At 43.7% G+C, this 16,713-nt stretch overlaps 1 protein-coding gene across 1 annotated transcript; it reads right to left on the bottom strand.

Moving 5' to 3' along the window:
• Positions 1-448: 448 nt before the first annotated feature.
• Positions 449-10,340, bottom strand: ido1 (indoleamine 2,3-dioxygenase 1). Its single transcript, XM_041836185.1, has 10 exons — positions 10,169-10,340; positions 9,065-9,160; positions 8,522-8,641; positions 4,295-4,413; positions 2,293-2,307; positions 1,984-2,083; positions 1,701-1,818; positions 1,557-1,608; positions 1,270-1,418; positions 449-962 (listed from the first exon to the last, which is right to left on the bottom strand). Exons 1-10 carry the CDS (start codon positions 10,259-10,261, stop codon positions 499-501), a joined length of 1,326 nt encoding a protein of 441 aa, XP_041692119.1. The 5' UTR covers positions 10,262-10,340; the 3' UTR covers positions 449-498.
• Positions 10,341-16,713: the final 6,373 nt, after the last annotated feature.

The following is a 16,713-nucleotide window of genomic DNA, read 5'->3' as shown; positions in this document are numbered from 1 at the left end:
AATCATCACTCAAAATAATTATGTTCCACAAAATTGATAACATTTTAGTCCCATATAAATAAAACACAGATATTACATTATCGGGTCATTTTGACCTGGCATATGCATTCTTGGGGCGTCATGTTTACTATGCATCCGAGGGTTAAACTGCCCTGGGGATCAGTGCGAGTTTTCTGACTATGACCAAATGCCATCCAGGAATTGGGGTTGTGGTATGAGCACAGTCTGGACTAGTCTGGACTAGTCATCCGATGCATATTTAACATTCTATTTTAGATTGAATAAAGAGATTAGTGGTTGCATTTATTGGAAACGAACACTGATGGTTTAAATTAAGGTTTGGACTGAAAGAATGGCATCTTTTATACAGACCATGTCAATAACACCAGGACTCGTTTAGTCAGACATCAAACCTTGATAGAGCAACAAGTCATGCACAAACCACTCATAATTTCCAGTCATTTCATTAATTTATTAAACAGATGTATAAAAGTGTCTCTAAAGTGTGTTAGATTGCAGATGTGTTTGTTGAGTTGCGTGATGTGTGTTTTGAGGTTGTGCTCCGTTTGGGCTCATCTGCAAGGCCTTGTTGTCCAGAGGCAGGGAGACGTCCCGTGTGCGGTCCCTCACAGTCTTTAGGAAGCTCATGATGCCCGAGCCGCCGGTGCCCGTCTCCTCCAGAGCCGTGGGCGCCCTGCTGACAGTCTCCTCCTGGGAACTGTTGCCCTGACTTCGGAGCTGGCGGGCACGGGCAGCGGGCACAGTGATGAAGCGGCTGACCACGTTGATGTGGTAGCTGCGGAGGGCCATTAGCTTGGTCACACAGAGCTGAAACGCTTTGGTCAGCAGCTCACTGGCCTGCTGCTGGACAAAGCCTCTCAGGGAGGGCTGCAGAGATATGTCCTGGATCAGATGCTTGTGGGAAGGGGGCATGTAGTTTCTCATACGGGTCAGAAAGGCACCTGTACAAGTAGATAGCATATTCACCCTCAGTGGAAATAACATCTTTAGGAGACCTTTGTGTAAAAAAAATATGTCTATGTAAATACAATGCCATGCCATTATGTTGTAGACGTGCAGCCACATCTGTATAACACGACTCCACCGTCCTAACTCTTTGTGGTTTTAAGTGAACATTTCCTTATTGCCAAAGAAAACACCTGTTAAGATGTACTTGTTAACACAGCCATACATATCTCTGCAAAACATTGATTAATTATTGTGTGGTAATATTGACTCCTCTGGACCTGTCTACCTTTGCTTTCTTACCACTCTTTTCCTCATGTTTGACTCCTAGCAGCTCATCAAAGCAGTGTAGCAGACTGCTCTGGGCAGCACTCCCACCAGAATACTCCATAGGCTCTGCCTGGATGCCCTCATACACCAACCCAGCCGGCATGGATGAGTTATCTTTCCACCTGATCCACACACATACAGCCATACATTATGAATACAATCATATATTATATGTATATGATATGTGTCATTCACTTTTGTCAGACAAATAAACTAATTTTTTGTATTGTCTAGGCCTACTAGGGGTGTTCAGTACTTACCCAGACAGATAGATCCTTATAATGCCATAGAATACTTCTGGCTCGACATATGCTGGAACAACATAAGAGACATCTATATGCTGAGAATGCAGGTGAACTGGACTGAATATCAACGCAGTAAAACATCTGTTTCAGTTGTAGTACCATGCATCAGTTTGAGTGCATCTGTCATGCCCTCCATGGCCTGGCTGATTTCCTCTAGTGCTCTTGTCACAGTCTCAGCATCACCACACTGGACACCATTAATAACCAGAGGAATACTCTGAAACACACCCACATTAACAATCAGAATGTCACTCAGAAACACATAAATGAACATCAATTTGAACAAAGCATCATAAAGCAAACTACATAATACAACACCATTGCGTGTGACCAATTTGGCATCTCATTTTACAGCTCTGTGTGTTTCAGAAGAGGCCTTCACCTTGATGGCTGGCACCGCAGCCAGCTCCACCAATAGAGTGACCATGAAGAACCCCCTCACACTGTCCCCACCAGGCAGAGTGACAAGCAGCTCCAAGTTCCTGGGAGAGCGATGAAAACAATAACTATCACCATGGCCACAATGACAGCTGGTAGAAGAAGTCAACGTTCCTGCAAACATTTCTGGAGATTTTTAGATTGCAATAGTATGATTTCAAATGTCAGCGAGAGCTAACGAGCAAAGACTATTGGAATGTGTGGAATCTACAAATACAGCTGGTTGTAATCAATTATTCAAGGCAATACTTACTCCATGTCAAACAGTCTGGTATGGGAGATGAGGAGGTGACATGAAAAAGAAACACACTTCCCTTAAATATCACTGAGAGACAAAAATAGAATAGTATAACAGAATCATTTGGTGGGTGCTTATACAGTGGGGAGAACAAGTATTTGATACACTGCCGATTTTACAGGTTTTCCTACTTACAAAGCATGTAGAGGTCTGACATTTTTATCATAGGTACACTTCAACTGTGAGAGGCGGAATGTAAAACAAAAATCCAGAAAATCACATTGTATGATTTTTAAGTAATTAATTTGCATTTTATTGCATGACATAAGTATTTGATACATCAGAAAAGCAGAACTTCATATTTGGTACAGAAACCTTTGTTTGCAATTACAGAGATCATATGTTTCCTGTAGGTCTTGACCAGGTTTGCACACACTGCAGCAGGGATTTTGGCCCACTCCTCCATACAGACCTTCTCCAGATCCTTCAGGTTTCGGGGCTGTCGTTTGGCAATACGGAGTTTCAGCTCCCTCCAAAGATTTTCTATTGGGTTCAGGTCTGGAGACTGGCTAGGCCACTCCAGGACCTTGAGATGCTTCTTACGGAGCCACTCCTTAGTTGCCCTGGCTGTGTGTTTCGGGTCGTTGTCATGCTGGAAGACCCAGCCACGACCCATCTTCAATGCTCTTACTGAGGGAAGGAGGTTGTTGGCCAAGATCTCGCGATACATGGCCCCATCCATCCTCCCCCTCAATACGGTGCAGTCGTCCTGTCCCCTTTGCAGAAAAGCATCCCCAAAGAATGATGTTTCCACCTCCATGCTTCACGGTTGGGATGGTGTTCTTGGGGTTGTACTCATCCTTCTTCTTCCTCCAAACACGGCGAGTGGAGTTTAGACCAAAAAGCTCTATTTTTGTCTCATCAGACCACATGACCTTCTCCCATTCCTCCTCTGGATCATCCAGATGGTCATTGGCAAACTTCAGACGGGCCTGGACATGCGCTGGCTTGAGCAGGGGGACCTTGCGTGCGCTGCAGGATTTTAATCCATGACGGCGTAGTGTGTTACTAATGGTTTTCTTTGAGACTGTGGTCCCAGCTCTCTTCAGGTCATTGACCAGATCCTGCCATGTAGTTCTGGGCTGATCCCTCACCTTCCTCATGATCATTGATGCCCCACGAGGTGAGATCTTGCATGAAGCTTCAGACCGAGGGTGATTGACCGTCATCTTGAACTTCTTCCATTTTCTAGTAATTGCGCCAACAGTTGTTGCCTTCTCACCAAGCTGCTTGCCTATTGTCCTGTAGCCCATCCCAGCCTTGTGCAGGTCTACAATTTTATCCCTGATGTCCTTACACAGCTCTCTGGTCTTGGCCATTGTGGAGAGGTTGGAGTCTGTTTAATTGAGTGTGTGGACAGGTGTCTTTTATACAGGTAACGAGTTCAAACAGGTGCAGTTAATACAGGTAATGAGTGGAGAACAGGAGGGCTTCTTAAAGAAAAACAAACATTTCTGTGAGAGCCGGAATTCTTACTGGTTGGTAGGTGATCAAATACTTATGTCATGCAATAAAATGCAAATGAATTACTTAAAAATCATACAATGTGATTTTCTGGATTTTTGTTTTAGATTCCGTCTCTCACAGTTGAAGTGTACCTGTGATATATATGACAGACCTCTACATGCTTTGTAAGTAGGAAAACCTGCAAAATCGGCAGTGTATCAAATACTTGTTCTCCCCACTGTATTTGTCCTATTTCACACGTAATATGTTTTTTGCACATCCCACTCTCCCTGAGACACCCTCGGAGAGTGGGGTCATGGACAGGGTCCGCCATTCAACGCGAACCTGTAGCAATTAGGGTTAAGTGCCTTGCTCAAGGGCACATTGACAGGTTTTTCACCTTGGGGATTCAAACCAGCAACCTTTCGGTTACTTGCCCAACTCTCTAACCGCTAGGCTACCTGCTGCCCCGGAGACCAGCTCCGGAGACTCTTGAGTATTCCAATCTTACCCATGTGGATCCCTCTTCTTCCAGTTAGCCAGTACTGCGTCTGCATGGGTAAGGATGGGAGGAAGGCCTAGACGCTGAGACACCTTCCAGTATGGAATGGCCAGGTTGCGGGGGAGCATCTTATGGGAGATAAGAGTTCATATCAGAGGGACTTGCTATTATTCTCCTGATGATACTCTCGGTGCATTGCATGATGACTGGGGTTATGTTTACAGATAGTCAATGTACATATAGTAAGTCCCTAATGTGTTTGGATCCAGTAACGATTTGTTGGTGTTCCATATCTAAAACCTGAAGGTGCCAAAGTTGCTGGATATTTTGACCTTTGATTTACAGTAGGACGATATTACAGTTTTTCTCAATCGCGTTTTTGATTTACAAAATGGAGTCCACAAGACACAGAACTCTGTGGCCTTTTATAAAACAGTAAATGCATTTTCAAAATGTAGTTATCTTCTAAAAACATAAATACATTCATCAAAACGATATTATACCGTCAAAATTGCAAAACATTAATGCAACGATACTTGTCTCTTGAGTCTATGCAGACAAAACAGAAGTTAGTCTGTCTTTAAAAAATCCCAGTAGATCAATACATTTTCTTTGCAGTCATTAAAACATGATGATCAAAATTTGAAATATAACTATCAAAAGGTGCAGAATTATGGGTAATTACTCTCCTCTTATGCATATTTCACCAAACACTTTCATACACGTTAAATAAAATAGGATTCCTAATCAAGAAGAAAATGGAAAACAAGCACATTGTGCGCAGGATTTATTCAAATAAAATCGAATTTGTCACATGCGTCGAATACAACAGGTGTAGACTGTGAAATATTTACTTACGAGCCCTTTCCCAGCAATGCAGACATAAAAAGTAAGAAAAATCAGCAAATAAAAAACAGGAAATAGTAACACAATAAAATAAATATAACGAGGCTATATACAAGGAGTACCGGTACAGAGTCAATGTGCAGGGGTACAAGGTAGTTGAGGTAATTGTGTTAATATGTACATGTACAGTGCCTTCAGAAAGTATTCATACCCCTTGACGTATTCTACATTTTGTTGTGTTACAGCCTGAATTTAAAATGGATTAAATATTTTTTTTCTCACCTATCTACACACAAAGTGAAAACATGTTTTTAGAAATGTTTGCAAATGTATTGAAAATTAAATACAGAAATATCTAATTTACATAAGTTTGTAAATGCATGGCAGGGAGCTCGGCCCCAGTGAAGTACTGGACCATAGGCACTACCCTCTGTAGCGCCTTATGGTCAGATGCCAAGAAGTTGCCATATCAAGCAGGGATGCAGCCGGTCAAGATGCCATCAATGCTGCAGCTGTAGAACCTTTTGAGGATCTGAGGGCCCATGCCAAATCTTTTCAGCCTCCTGAGGAGGAAGAGGCGTTGTAGTGCCCTCTTCACCACTGTGTTGGTGTGTTTGGACCATGATAGGTCCTTAGTGTTGTGGACACCGAGGAACTTGAAGCTCTCGACCTGCTCCACCACAGCCCCCTCGATATGAATGGGGGTGCGCTCGGCCCTCCGTTTCTTGTTGTCCACGATCAGCTCTTTTGTTTTGCTGACGTTGAGGAAGAGATTGTTGTCGTGGCACCACACTGCCATGTCTCTGACCTCCTCCCTATAGGCTGTCTCATCATCGTCTGTGATCAGGCCTACCACCGTTGTGTTGTCGGCAGACTTAATGATGGTGTTGGAGTTGTGCGCGGCCACGCAGTCGTGGGTAAACAGGGAGTACAGGAGGAGACTAAGCACGCACCCCTGAGGGCCCCCCATGTTGAGGGTCAGCATGGTGGATATGTTGATGCCTACCCTCAACCTGGGGAGGCCCGTCAAGATCCAGTTGCAGAGGGAGGTGTTCAGTCCCGGGGTCATTAGCTTAGTGATGAGCTTGGAGGGCACTATGGTGTTGAACGCTGAGCTGTAGTTGGAGTGGGTCCAGGGTGTCTGGGATGATGGTGCTGATGCCATGACCGGCCTTACAAAGCATTTCACGGCTACAGATGTGAGTGCTATGGGGCGATAGTCATTTCAACAGGTTACCTTGGCGTTCTTGGGCACAGGGACTATGGTGGTCTGCTTGAAGCATATAGGTATTACAGACTGGGTCAGGGAGAGGTTGAAAATGTCAGTGAAGACACTTGCCAACTGGCCCTGCGGCCTTGTGAATGTTAACCTGTTTAAAGGTCTTACTCATCGGCTATGGAGAGTGTGATCACACTAGTGATGGGAAGTTCAGCTCTTTACTGACTCAGATCTTTTCGACTTGTTCAGTCAAAATAATTAATATTTTGACTGATTTCGTTCATTGGAGTCAGTAATGCCCAGAGCAAGCAGGACCCCCTATCGGTGAACGATGAACTGAAAACTCAAAAGAGTCATGATTTTACAAGCCTCTCATTCACATCTCATTCGCCATAGGGAGCAGGCAGGACCACCTACCTGGCGAACCATGAACTAAAAACTCGAAAGAGTCGAGATTCCTCAAGCCTCTCGTTCACATGTCATTCACCATAGGGAGCTTATTTGAGCTGTCATTTGTGACTGAGACTTGTAAACGTGTGCTTTAAACAATGTACATTTGTTGATTGCTAGGCAAACAAATACGATTATTTCTTGATACTGTACATTTGAAACAAGGTCTAGTTGTGGCCGCAACCGGACTAGATTGTGAACGACTCTTGGCGGAATGCACTGCTTGACTGCCGTGAGGGTGATAAGCACAATGTCGTTCGCAAACTGCAGTCCCCCAAACGATTCGTTCTCGAGTTCGGGTCTGTTGAGCAGAGGCTGTGTATGTTTTGGTTCTACAAAGCTGTGTCCATCATAGCATTCAATAATCAATTTTTTGCATTCATTCTTGCACCATGCAATCAATTATCAGTTCTAAACATTGTCTCTGGAGCCGCTGAGCCCGAGGAGCATGTATTAATCCTGCTGTATGACTTATTGCGGCCAGCACTAGCAGGTCAAATGAATTACAAAAATGAATGAGTCACTCATAAAAACGAACCATGACTCTCGAGGTAGCAAAATGAGAATTGTTTGCGAACTGTAAATAACTAGATCACACAGTTATCCGGATCAGCTGGTGCTCTCATGCATGGTTCAGTGTTGCTTGCCTCGAAGCAAGCATAGAAGGCATTTAGCTCATCTGGTAGGCTCGCGTCACTGGGCAGCTCGCGGTTGGGTTTCCCTTTGTAATCCATGATAGTTTGCAGGCCCTGCCACATCCAACGAGTGTCAGAGTCGGTGTAGCAGGATTCGATCTTAGTCCTGTATTGATGCTTTGCCTGTTTGATGGCTCGTCGGATGGCTTGGCGGGATTTCTTATAAGCGTCCGGATTAGTGTCCCGCTCCTTGAAAGAGGCAGCTCTTGCCTTTAGCTCAGTAAGGATGTTGCCGGTAATCCATGGCTTCTGTTTGGGATATGTACGTACGGTCACTGTGGGGACAACGTCGTTGATGCACTTATTAAAGAAGCCAGTGACACGGATGTGGTAAACTCCTCAATGCCATCCCGGAATATATTCCAGTCTGTGCTAGCAAAACAGTCCTGTAGCTTAGCATCCGCTTCATCGGACAACTTCCATATGGAGCGCGTCACTGGTACTTCCTGTTTGAGTTTTTGCTTGTAAACAGGAATCAGGATGATAGAGTTATGGTCAGATTTGCAAAATGGAGGGCGAGGGAGAGCTTTGTGTACGTCTCTGTGTGTGGAGTAAAGGTGATCTAGAGTTTTTTGCCCCTAGTTGCACAGGTGACATGCTGGTAGAAAGTAGGTAAGACAGATTTTAGTTTTCCTGCATTAAAATCACTGGCAACTAGGAGCTACGTGTTGATATTCTGTGAACAAAACACTTTACAGTGAATTTTGATCACAATTGTATTTAAAGTTTTACGAATGTGGGTGTAAGATATGCAATCCAGCTACAAAGGCAAGAACATGATCAGACATTCTGCAAATGTATTTAAGCATTTGAACGTTGTTCTTCTGCTATAGGTACATTTAACCACAGTTTCAAAACATTTTTGTACGCGATTGAGAACAACTGTATTAGGAAATGTTCAGCTATTTTGTCACCTGCTGTGATACTGGAAGAAAGCCTTTACCCAAAACAATCTAAAAGTTACATCATTACTGTGTCTCACTTCACACTCCAGAACATTCATAATAAGAAGGGTTGGTGAAAAACCTTGACTGTGTCATGCTCCCCCTCCTGCCAAACGTAGCCCATGGTCATCACACTCAGGGCCAAATGGGCCAGACGCAGTTCTCTGTGGCTCTCCAGGAATTGGGTGTTCAGCAGGGGCATCTGAGTGAGTAAATGGAAGAATGGAGCTGACACTATCACGTACAAATGTTAATAATTATGAATACACTATGCTTGAAACATTGCAAATTACCCATTTTACTTGTTTTGATATTTGAACACTTCATGTGTATGTAATTAATCAATTAAATTAATATAAAATAATTATCTTCATGATCAAATCAGATGTATATTTTGTCTTCTCTGCGCAGGTGAAGTCACACATTGTTATTAACAGTTTAGATTGTTTATGTGGAACTGTCACCAAAAGCTGTGGAACGTATAAATCTATTTCATTTTCACTGTATAATGTCTTCCAAACCAAGTTGGTGGAATTCAACCAGGTGGTGGAATTCCAATCCATTCCCCCCTATTTGATCCCTGTTTACTGATCAGCTGAGTTTTACAGCATAGACAGAGCCTTACCTTGAGAATGTGGGAGCGCAGCGTGTGAGAGTAGATGAGCTCTGTAACATGCTGGGCAATGTCCATCCAGGGCTGGTAGTATGGCAGCAACTCTGTCTTTAGGGTATTGAGTCATATTGAAAAGTGTCAATGTATTGTCCCTCATTGAATCATTTTGTTGGATGCTCTGTCTCGTATCAGGTGCTGCATAGGTTATCTTTCAGGTTATGCAGAGTACGCCTAAACCACAAGCAACTGTGGAAAGTGTCAAACAAGCTTATGAAATCTATTCCACACATTTTATGTATTCCAAATGATGCATTGGACATATCAGTAGTTAGAAATCAATCTTGCTGTTTCATCATGACATCAATGCGTTGCTTTGTCAAGGATAAAGGATAAAGTTCACTTACAGGACAAACACAAAGGATGCCAATTGCAAGTTGTTGTGGAAAACTCAATCCAAAGATTAGGCAGAGACTAATTTTATGGTTTAATAGTGAATATTTTAATGCATACGAGCAGCTGCAAGGTAGATCCGTCTCTGATCGCAGTCAGGGAAGGAGCTCCAAGAGTAAATGATTACATGTCCCTTATATAGTGGGAGGTGATAATACAATCATATTGTTACACAACAGTTATTTTATGCAAGTAACAATTCCAGAACACAATGGCCTTGTGTTAGGGTGCAGACATAACAGGAGTCTATGAAATGCATAACATCAAAGTCCAACACAGAACAATAACATAACCCTTGAGAGGTGGCACCAGCTCACCCCAATTCTGCCACAACAAAGTGTAGCATGTATCAACCTTGCCTGGATTGGAATGCTCTCATCTGCACTCTGCACTCCAAATTCAAAAACACCAATACAGTCTAAACCACAGCTTGATTTGGGGGTATCAGGGAAGCTAATGTCACTGTCTGAGGCTGAGAAAGTTACAACCTGCTTACCACATATCAAAATATATCAATACTACTTACTTTCCACTTACTTTGATTTAACAAACAAGAAATAATGACTATAAGCAACAGCCATAATGATATTCAACAAATGCCAACTAATGACTGACGCTGATTACAAATGCAATGGGTATCCCATAAGATAAGGAGGCTGTACCTACCAGGGGTGCAGGGAGGATGAAGCCAAACTCCTCAGAGACATGGTAGGGGTCCAGAGAGAAAGGCTTCTGTGAGTCTGTGATAATAGTGGCCATGGGGGCTGAAAGAGGGTCCCTAATATGTGCAGTGATCGTCAGGCAGTTTGAATGATCTGGCAAGTATGCAAAGTGAGTCCAGCCAGACCTCAAACTGTCTGGACCCCAGCACAGAGTTCACTTGTAAACCCTGTCAACAAAGATCTGCTTACACAACTTTTATTTGTACCTTTAGCCACACTATTGCACAATGGTCTCATCACATTATGAGTTAGTACTTATAGGGTTGAGTTTGACTTGACCTAGTTTGACTTGTACTGTTATCAATCTATAAACATGTTTATGCGAGAAACATGTTACAGTAAGTTCCACATGGTTATTTTGATAACAAAATAGCAGCTTATATAGAAGTGAAGAAAATAGTAACGCAGCGGCCTCATCTAGTGGAATAGATAACACATTACAATGGTTAGAATCACATGATTCTAGGTGATTTAGATGACCAGAACTCTGTACTTATTCACTTAAGCAATGTCAATTAACACATGCATTGCCATTGTTTCAAGCAATGTTATGTTTAGGGTTACGGTAGCAAAAAAACACAGTAACACCAATGTGTTAATGGAAGTCAATAACTAATTAGTCCTTCCCAAGGGGGTTTACTGTTAACAATAGCTAAGCTTATTTAAAGATGAGAGTGTGCACAGATAAGGGTGCGATGCAGCCTATGGCACATTATTATTATCTAAAAACATTGTGTCAATGCAACTAATAAATGTATAGAAAATACATTACTAACTGTCATTACACAAATACATCATTTTGGCTAATCAAGTAGGCCTATTCTGGATTTTCTTTCCACACAAGGCCATTTAATTATAAAATACTGCACTGGGCAAGTTCGTAGAAACTTTAAACTCTAAAGGTTAAATGATTCTCCTGTCCTCTGAACAAAGTAAAAATATACCACAACATGTGATTTGTGTGTGTGTGTTTGTGTGTGTGTGTGTGCGTGCGTGTGTGTGTACAATCGAGCACAAAGTGAAGCGAAGAAGGCAGTCTCAGGACCAGCCTAAAAGAAAACAAAGGTTTCAATATACCTTACAACAAGGAGGCCAGAGACTGACTGTCTGCATTCATGTCAGTGTATCAACTGACAAACAGCCGTCTACAGGTATGATTAGGCTATGTATTTTGTCTACATTTCTTACTTAAATCAGAATATGCTGATCAGAAAACTCTCGGATCCCAATAACTTACATGTGAGCTGGATGTGGCTCTTCTGGCTACATTGGGTCCTCTGTATTTTCTTGCTATTCATATTAACTTAAGTTAATGTATGTGCTTTCAGAGCATTCACACTGGGCAGAAATATGTTCACAATGGGGCCCTGGCCACCTCTGGACTTCACATCACCTCACAGATGTGGCTCAAACTCTCAGGTACTTTACAAAAAATCAATTTCTGTCTCTCTTGCTGTCTGTTTGTCTTTTAGAGGGGTTTCCTAACCCCAGCGCACTGCTTTATACCAAAAGTGATGGTAGGGCATTTGGTTGAAAAACTAATTAGAATTGTATTGTAAATATTGTTTCTGCCGTCCTTTATAATTTCAGCTGATGATCCTTGGAACACACACACCTGCAGAGCCACAGCCAGTATGAGGGACGGAAGTCCTGGTCAGCCTCATTCACAAGCCACTAACCCAGGGCCTACGAGCCTCCTCTTCCAGTAAAGAAATAAAAATACAGAGATGACAATGCTGGACTACCTGCCAGCCGTTGCACATATTTTTTACGAGTCACTAGAATGTGAATCTTCCCCGGAAGAATAGGCAAGCCCAGGTTGTAGAATATTGTGTGCATGACAGAAACTAAAGCAGGAAGCACCAGTGACTCGGTTAATAAGGAAGTGGTCAGATGACGCAGATGCTAAGCTACAGGACTGTTTTGCTATCACAGACTGGAATATGTTCCAGGATTCTTCCGATGGCATTGAGGAGTACACCACATCAGTCGCTAGCTTCATCAATAAGTGCATCGATGACGTCGTCCCCACAGTGACCGTACGTACATACCCCAACCAGAATCCATGGATTACAGGCAATATCCGCACTGAGCTAAAGGGTAGAGCTGCCGCTTTCAAGGAGCGGGACTCTAACCCGGACGCTTATAAGAAATCCCGCTATGCCCTCCGACGAATCATCAAACAGGCAAAGACTCAATACAGGACTTAGATTGAATCGCACTATTACAGACTACTATTACAAGCTACAAAGGGAAGAACAACCGTGAGCTGCCCAGTGACACGAGCCTACCAGACAACCTAAATCACTTCTATGCTCGCTTCGAGGCAAGCAACACTGAAGCATGCATGAGAGCATCAGCTGTTCCGGATGACTATGTGATCACGCTCTCCGTAGCCGGTGTGAGTAAGACTTTTACGCAGGTCAACATTCACAAGGCTGCAGGGCCAGACGGATTACCAGGACATGTACTCCGAGCATGCGCTGACCAACTGGCAATTGTCTTCACTGACATTTTCAACATGTCCCTGACTGAGTCTGTAATACCAACATGTTTCAAGCAGACCACCATAGCCTCTGTGTCCAAGAACACTAAGATAACCTGCCTAAATGACTACCGTCTGTAGCCATGAAGTGCTTTGAAAGGCTGGTCATGGCTCACATCAACACCATTATCCCAGAAACCCTATACCCACTCCAATTTGCATACCGCTCCAACAGATGATGCAATCTCTATTGCACTACACACTGCCCTTTCTCACCTGGACAAGAGGAACACCTATGTGAGAATGCTATTCATTGACTACAGCTCAGCGTTCAACACCATAGTGCCCTCAAAGTTCATCACTAAGCTAAGGACCCTGGGACTAAACACCTCCCTCTGCAACTGGATCCTGGACTTCCTGACGGGCCACCCTCAGGTGGTAAGGGTAGGTAACAACACATCTGCCGCACTGATCCTCAACATGGGGGTCTCTCAGGGGTGCGTGCTCAGTCCCCTCATGTACTCCCTGTTCACCCATGACTGCATGGCCAGGCCCGACTCCAACACCATCATTAAGTTTGCCGACGACACAACAGTAGTAGCCCTGATCACCGACAACGATGAGACAGCCTATAGGGAGGAGGTCAGAGACCTGGCCGTGTGGGGCCAGGATAACAACCTCTCCCTCAACTTGATCAAGACAAAGGAGATGATTGTGGACTACAGGGAAAAAAAGAGGACTGAGCATGCCCCCATTCTCATCGATGGGGCTGTAGTAGAACAGGTTGAGAGTTCCTTAGTGTCCACATCACCAAAAAACTATCATGGTCCAAACACACCAAGACAGTCGTGAAGAGGGCACGACAAAGCCTATTCCCCCTCAGGAGACTGAAAATATTTGTCATGGGTCCTCAGATCTTCAAAAAGTTCTACAGCTGCACCATCGAGAGCATCCTGAATGGTTGCATCACCGCCTGGTATGGCAACTGCTCGGCCTCCGACCGCAAGGCACTACAGAGGGTGGTGCGTACGCCCCAGTACATCACTGGGGCCAAGCTTCCTGCCATCCAGGGCCTCTATACCAGGCGGTGTCAGAGGAAGGCCCTAAAAATTGTCAAAGACTTCAGCCACCCTGGTCATAGACTGTTCTCTCTGCTACCGCATGGCAAGCGGTACCGGAGCGCCAAAAGGCTTCTTAACAGCTTCTACCCCCAAGCCATAAGACTCCTGAACAGCTAATCATGGCTACCCGGACTATTTGCCACCTCTTGCATCCTAGGATGAGTAGCCAGATGAACCACAGCCCTTGCACCCGACTTTCTGTAGTCTTCACCCCGACCATCTAACCACTAACTCAGCGAGCCAGCATTGTCAGATGCAGATGAGAAGCAGATGTGATTGACGACCACATACCCTTCACCAGGAGCAACACCAGACGAACTGGGAGCTCGACTGGACCCGTCCTCGGCATTGGTGAGTCTGTGCAAACTGTGTGTGTGGTGGAAATGTGGAAGGCCGAGGTACCAGCTGTGAGAGAAGTACCAGCTATTAGAGACTTGGGTGGTGGTGGAGTTACTGACCTGTGTGTGTGTGTGTGTGTGTGTGTGTGTGTGTGTGTTAATTATGTGACTATGGCTGTTGCTGTGACATTATTACTGTCACACTGGCAGTCATGAGTCATGACTGCAGTAACATTCTACGTGACCAATGAGTCACATTAATCTCATTTTATGCACTCTGGACATATGTTAGTAGTACCCAACTCTCTATCGACCATCAGGCCGCTAATGGCCTCGTACTCAGTGCTCTATTGTCCCTCTAACCACTCTGACATCAATGCAAATGCAATCGAAAATCACATCAAACACATATGAGCAATATGACATGGAAGGGAGTTCCATGCAATAATGGCTCTATATAATACTGTACGCTTTCTTGAATTTGTTCAGGATTTGAGGACTGTGAAAAGACCCCTGGTGGCCAGTCTGGTGAAGTAAGTGTGTGTGTCAAAGCTGTGTGTAAATTGACTATTGTCACGAACCGGCTCAAAATTCGTAACAAAAAGGGAGACACCGTGGAGACAAGGAATACCAAAATATATGTTTATTAACTAAAGTAAACTAAATATAATTAACAATGGTGTGTGTAATCAGTAATCAGTAGTATAAGTGAGTGTTTTGCATGCATCAATGTAATAATGCAAAGTGTTGAAAGGTGCCAAAGCAAACAACCAAAAACCACAAAACTACCACAACAAAAATCAATCAAGGTGTCTGCATGGAGAGAGTCTCTCCAATGAATGTAGAAGAGGTCCATTTATCCTGGGACACACCCGGGCCCAGGTGTTTCCCATGTAGCTGACGACCCTCGCAACTCCGCCCTCCGGCATCCTAATAAGGAAACAAGAGCAAAGAGAGAGAATACGGCAGACAGAGTGGGAGGGTCGTCACACTATGCAAACAATTTGAAATTTCAAACACATTAATGTTTCTTATAAAAAGAAGTGATGCAGTCAGTCTCTCCTCAACTCTTAGCGAAGAGAGACTGGCATACATAGTATTTATATTAGACTTCTGATTACAATGAAGAGCAAGACGTGCCGCTGCAGTTTAACTAGGTTTTTCTTTGCAGCACTTGACCACATGACTGGACAATAATCAAGATATGACAAAGCGAGAGCCTGCAGGACTTGCTTTTTGGAGTGTGGTGTCAAAAAAGCAGAGTGCCTCTTTATTATGGACAGACCTCTCCCCATCTTTACAACCATAGAATCTATATTTTTTGACCATGACAGTTTACAGTCTAAGGTAACACCAAGTAATTCAGTCTTATCAACTTGTTCAACAGCCACACCATTCATTACCAGATTCAGCTGAGGTCTAGAGTTTAGGGAATGATTTGTACAAAATAGTTTATTACTGGCCACCAATTCCAAAACTGACTGCATCTTGTTTAGAGTTTCAGTGACTTCATCAGCATAAATGGACACACAGGCTTTGTTTAATGCCAGTGGCAGGTCATTGGTAAAAATAGAAAAGAGTAGAGGGCCTAGAGAGCTGCCCTGCGGTACACCACACCCTACATGTTTGACATTAGAGAGGATTCCATTAAAGAAACCCCTCTGAGTTATTTTACACTGAACAAAAATATGGGTGACATGTCTGGTGAGTATGCATGCCATGGAAGAACTGGGACATTTTCAGCTTCCAGGAATTGTGTACAGATCCTTGTGACATGGGGCTGTGCATTATCATGCTGAAACATGAGGTGATGGCGGCGGATGAATGGCACGACAATGGGCCTCAGGATCTCATCACGGTATCTCTGTGCATTCAAATTGCAATCGATAAAATGCAAGTGTGTTCATTGTCTTATGCCTGCCCATAACATAACCCCACTACCACCATTGGGCACTCTGTTCACAACGTTGACATCAGCAAACAGTTTGGCCGGTACAGTTGAAACCGGGATTCATCCATGAAGAGCACACTTCTCCAGCGTGCCAGTGGCCATCAAAGGTGAGCATTTGCCCACTGAAGTTGGTTACGACGCCAACTTGGAAGTTTGAAGTACTGCCAAATTCTCTAAAAAGACGTTGGAGGTGGCTTATGGTACAGAAATTAACATTCAATTCTCTGGCAATAGCTCTGGTGGACATTCCTGCAGTTAGCATGCCAATTGCACGCTCCCTCAAAACTTGAGACATCTGTGGCATTGTGTTGTGTGACAAAACTGCACATTTTAGAGTGCCGATTTATTGTCCCCAGCACAGGGTGCACCAATGTAATGATCAAGCTGTTTAATCAGCTTCTTGATATGCAACAGCTGTCAGGTGGATGGACTATCTTGGCAATGGAGATATGCTCACTAACAGGGAAGTAAACAAATGTGTGTACAAAATTTGAGAGAAATACGTTTTTTCTGTGTATGGAAAGTTTCTGGGATATTTTATTTCAGCTCATGAAACATGGGACCAACACTTTACATGTTGCATTTATATTTTTG

This window comes from Coregonus clupeaformis, chromosome 18 (assembly GCF_020615455.1).
Source record: "Coregonus clupeaformis isolate EN_2021a chromosome 18, ASM2061545v1, whole genome shotgun sequence".
NCBI lineage: Eukaryota > Metazoa > Chordata > Actinopteri > Salmoniformes > Salmonidae > Coregonus > Coregonus clupeaformis.
This window is presented reverse-complemented; position numbering and strand designations above follow the sequence as displayed.

What these genes read in the sequence shown, in the direction of transcription:
- ido1 (XM_041836185.1), bottom strand. Translation starts at nt 10,261, where the DNA reads ATGGCCACTATTATCACAGACTCACAGAAGCCTTTCTCTCTGGACCCC. An exon ending in TGCGCTCCCACATTCTCAAG is followed by an intron (nt 8,642 to 9,064) that starts GTAAGGCTCTGT and finishes TTACTCACTCAG; the next exon opens with ATGCCCCTGCTGAACACCCA. An exon ending in TGCACTCAAACTGATGCATG is followed by an intron (nt 1,609 to 1,700) that starts GTACTACAACTG and finishes ATGTTGTTCCAG; the next exon opens with CATATGTCGAGCCAGAAGTA.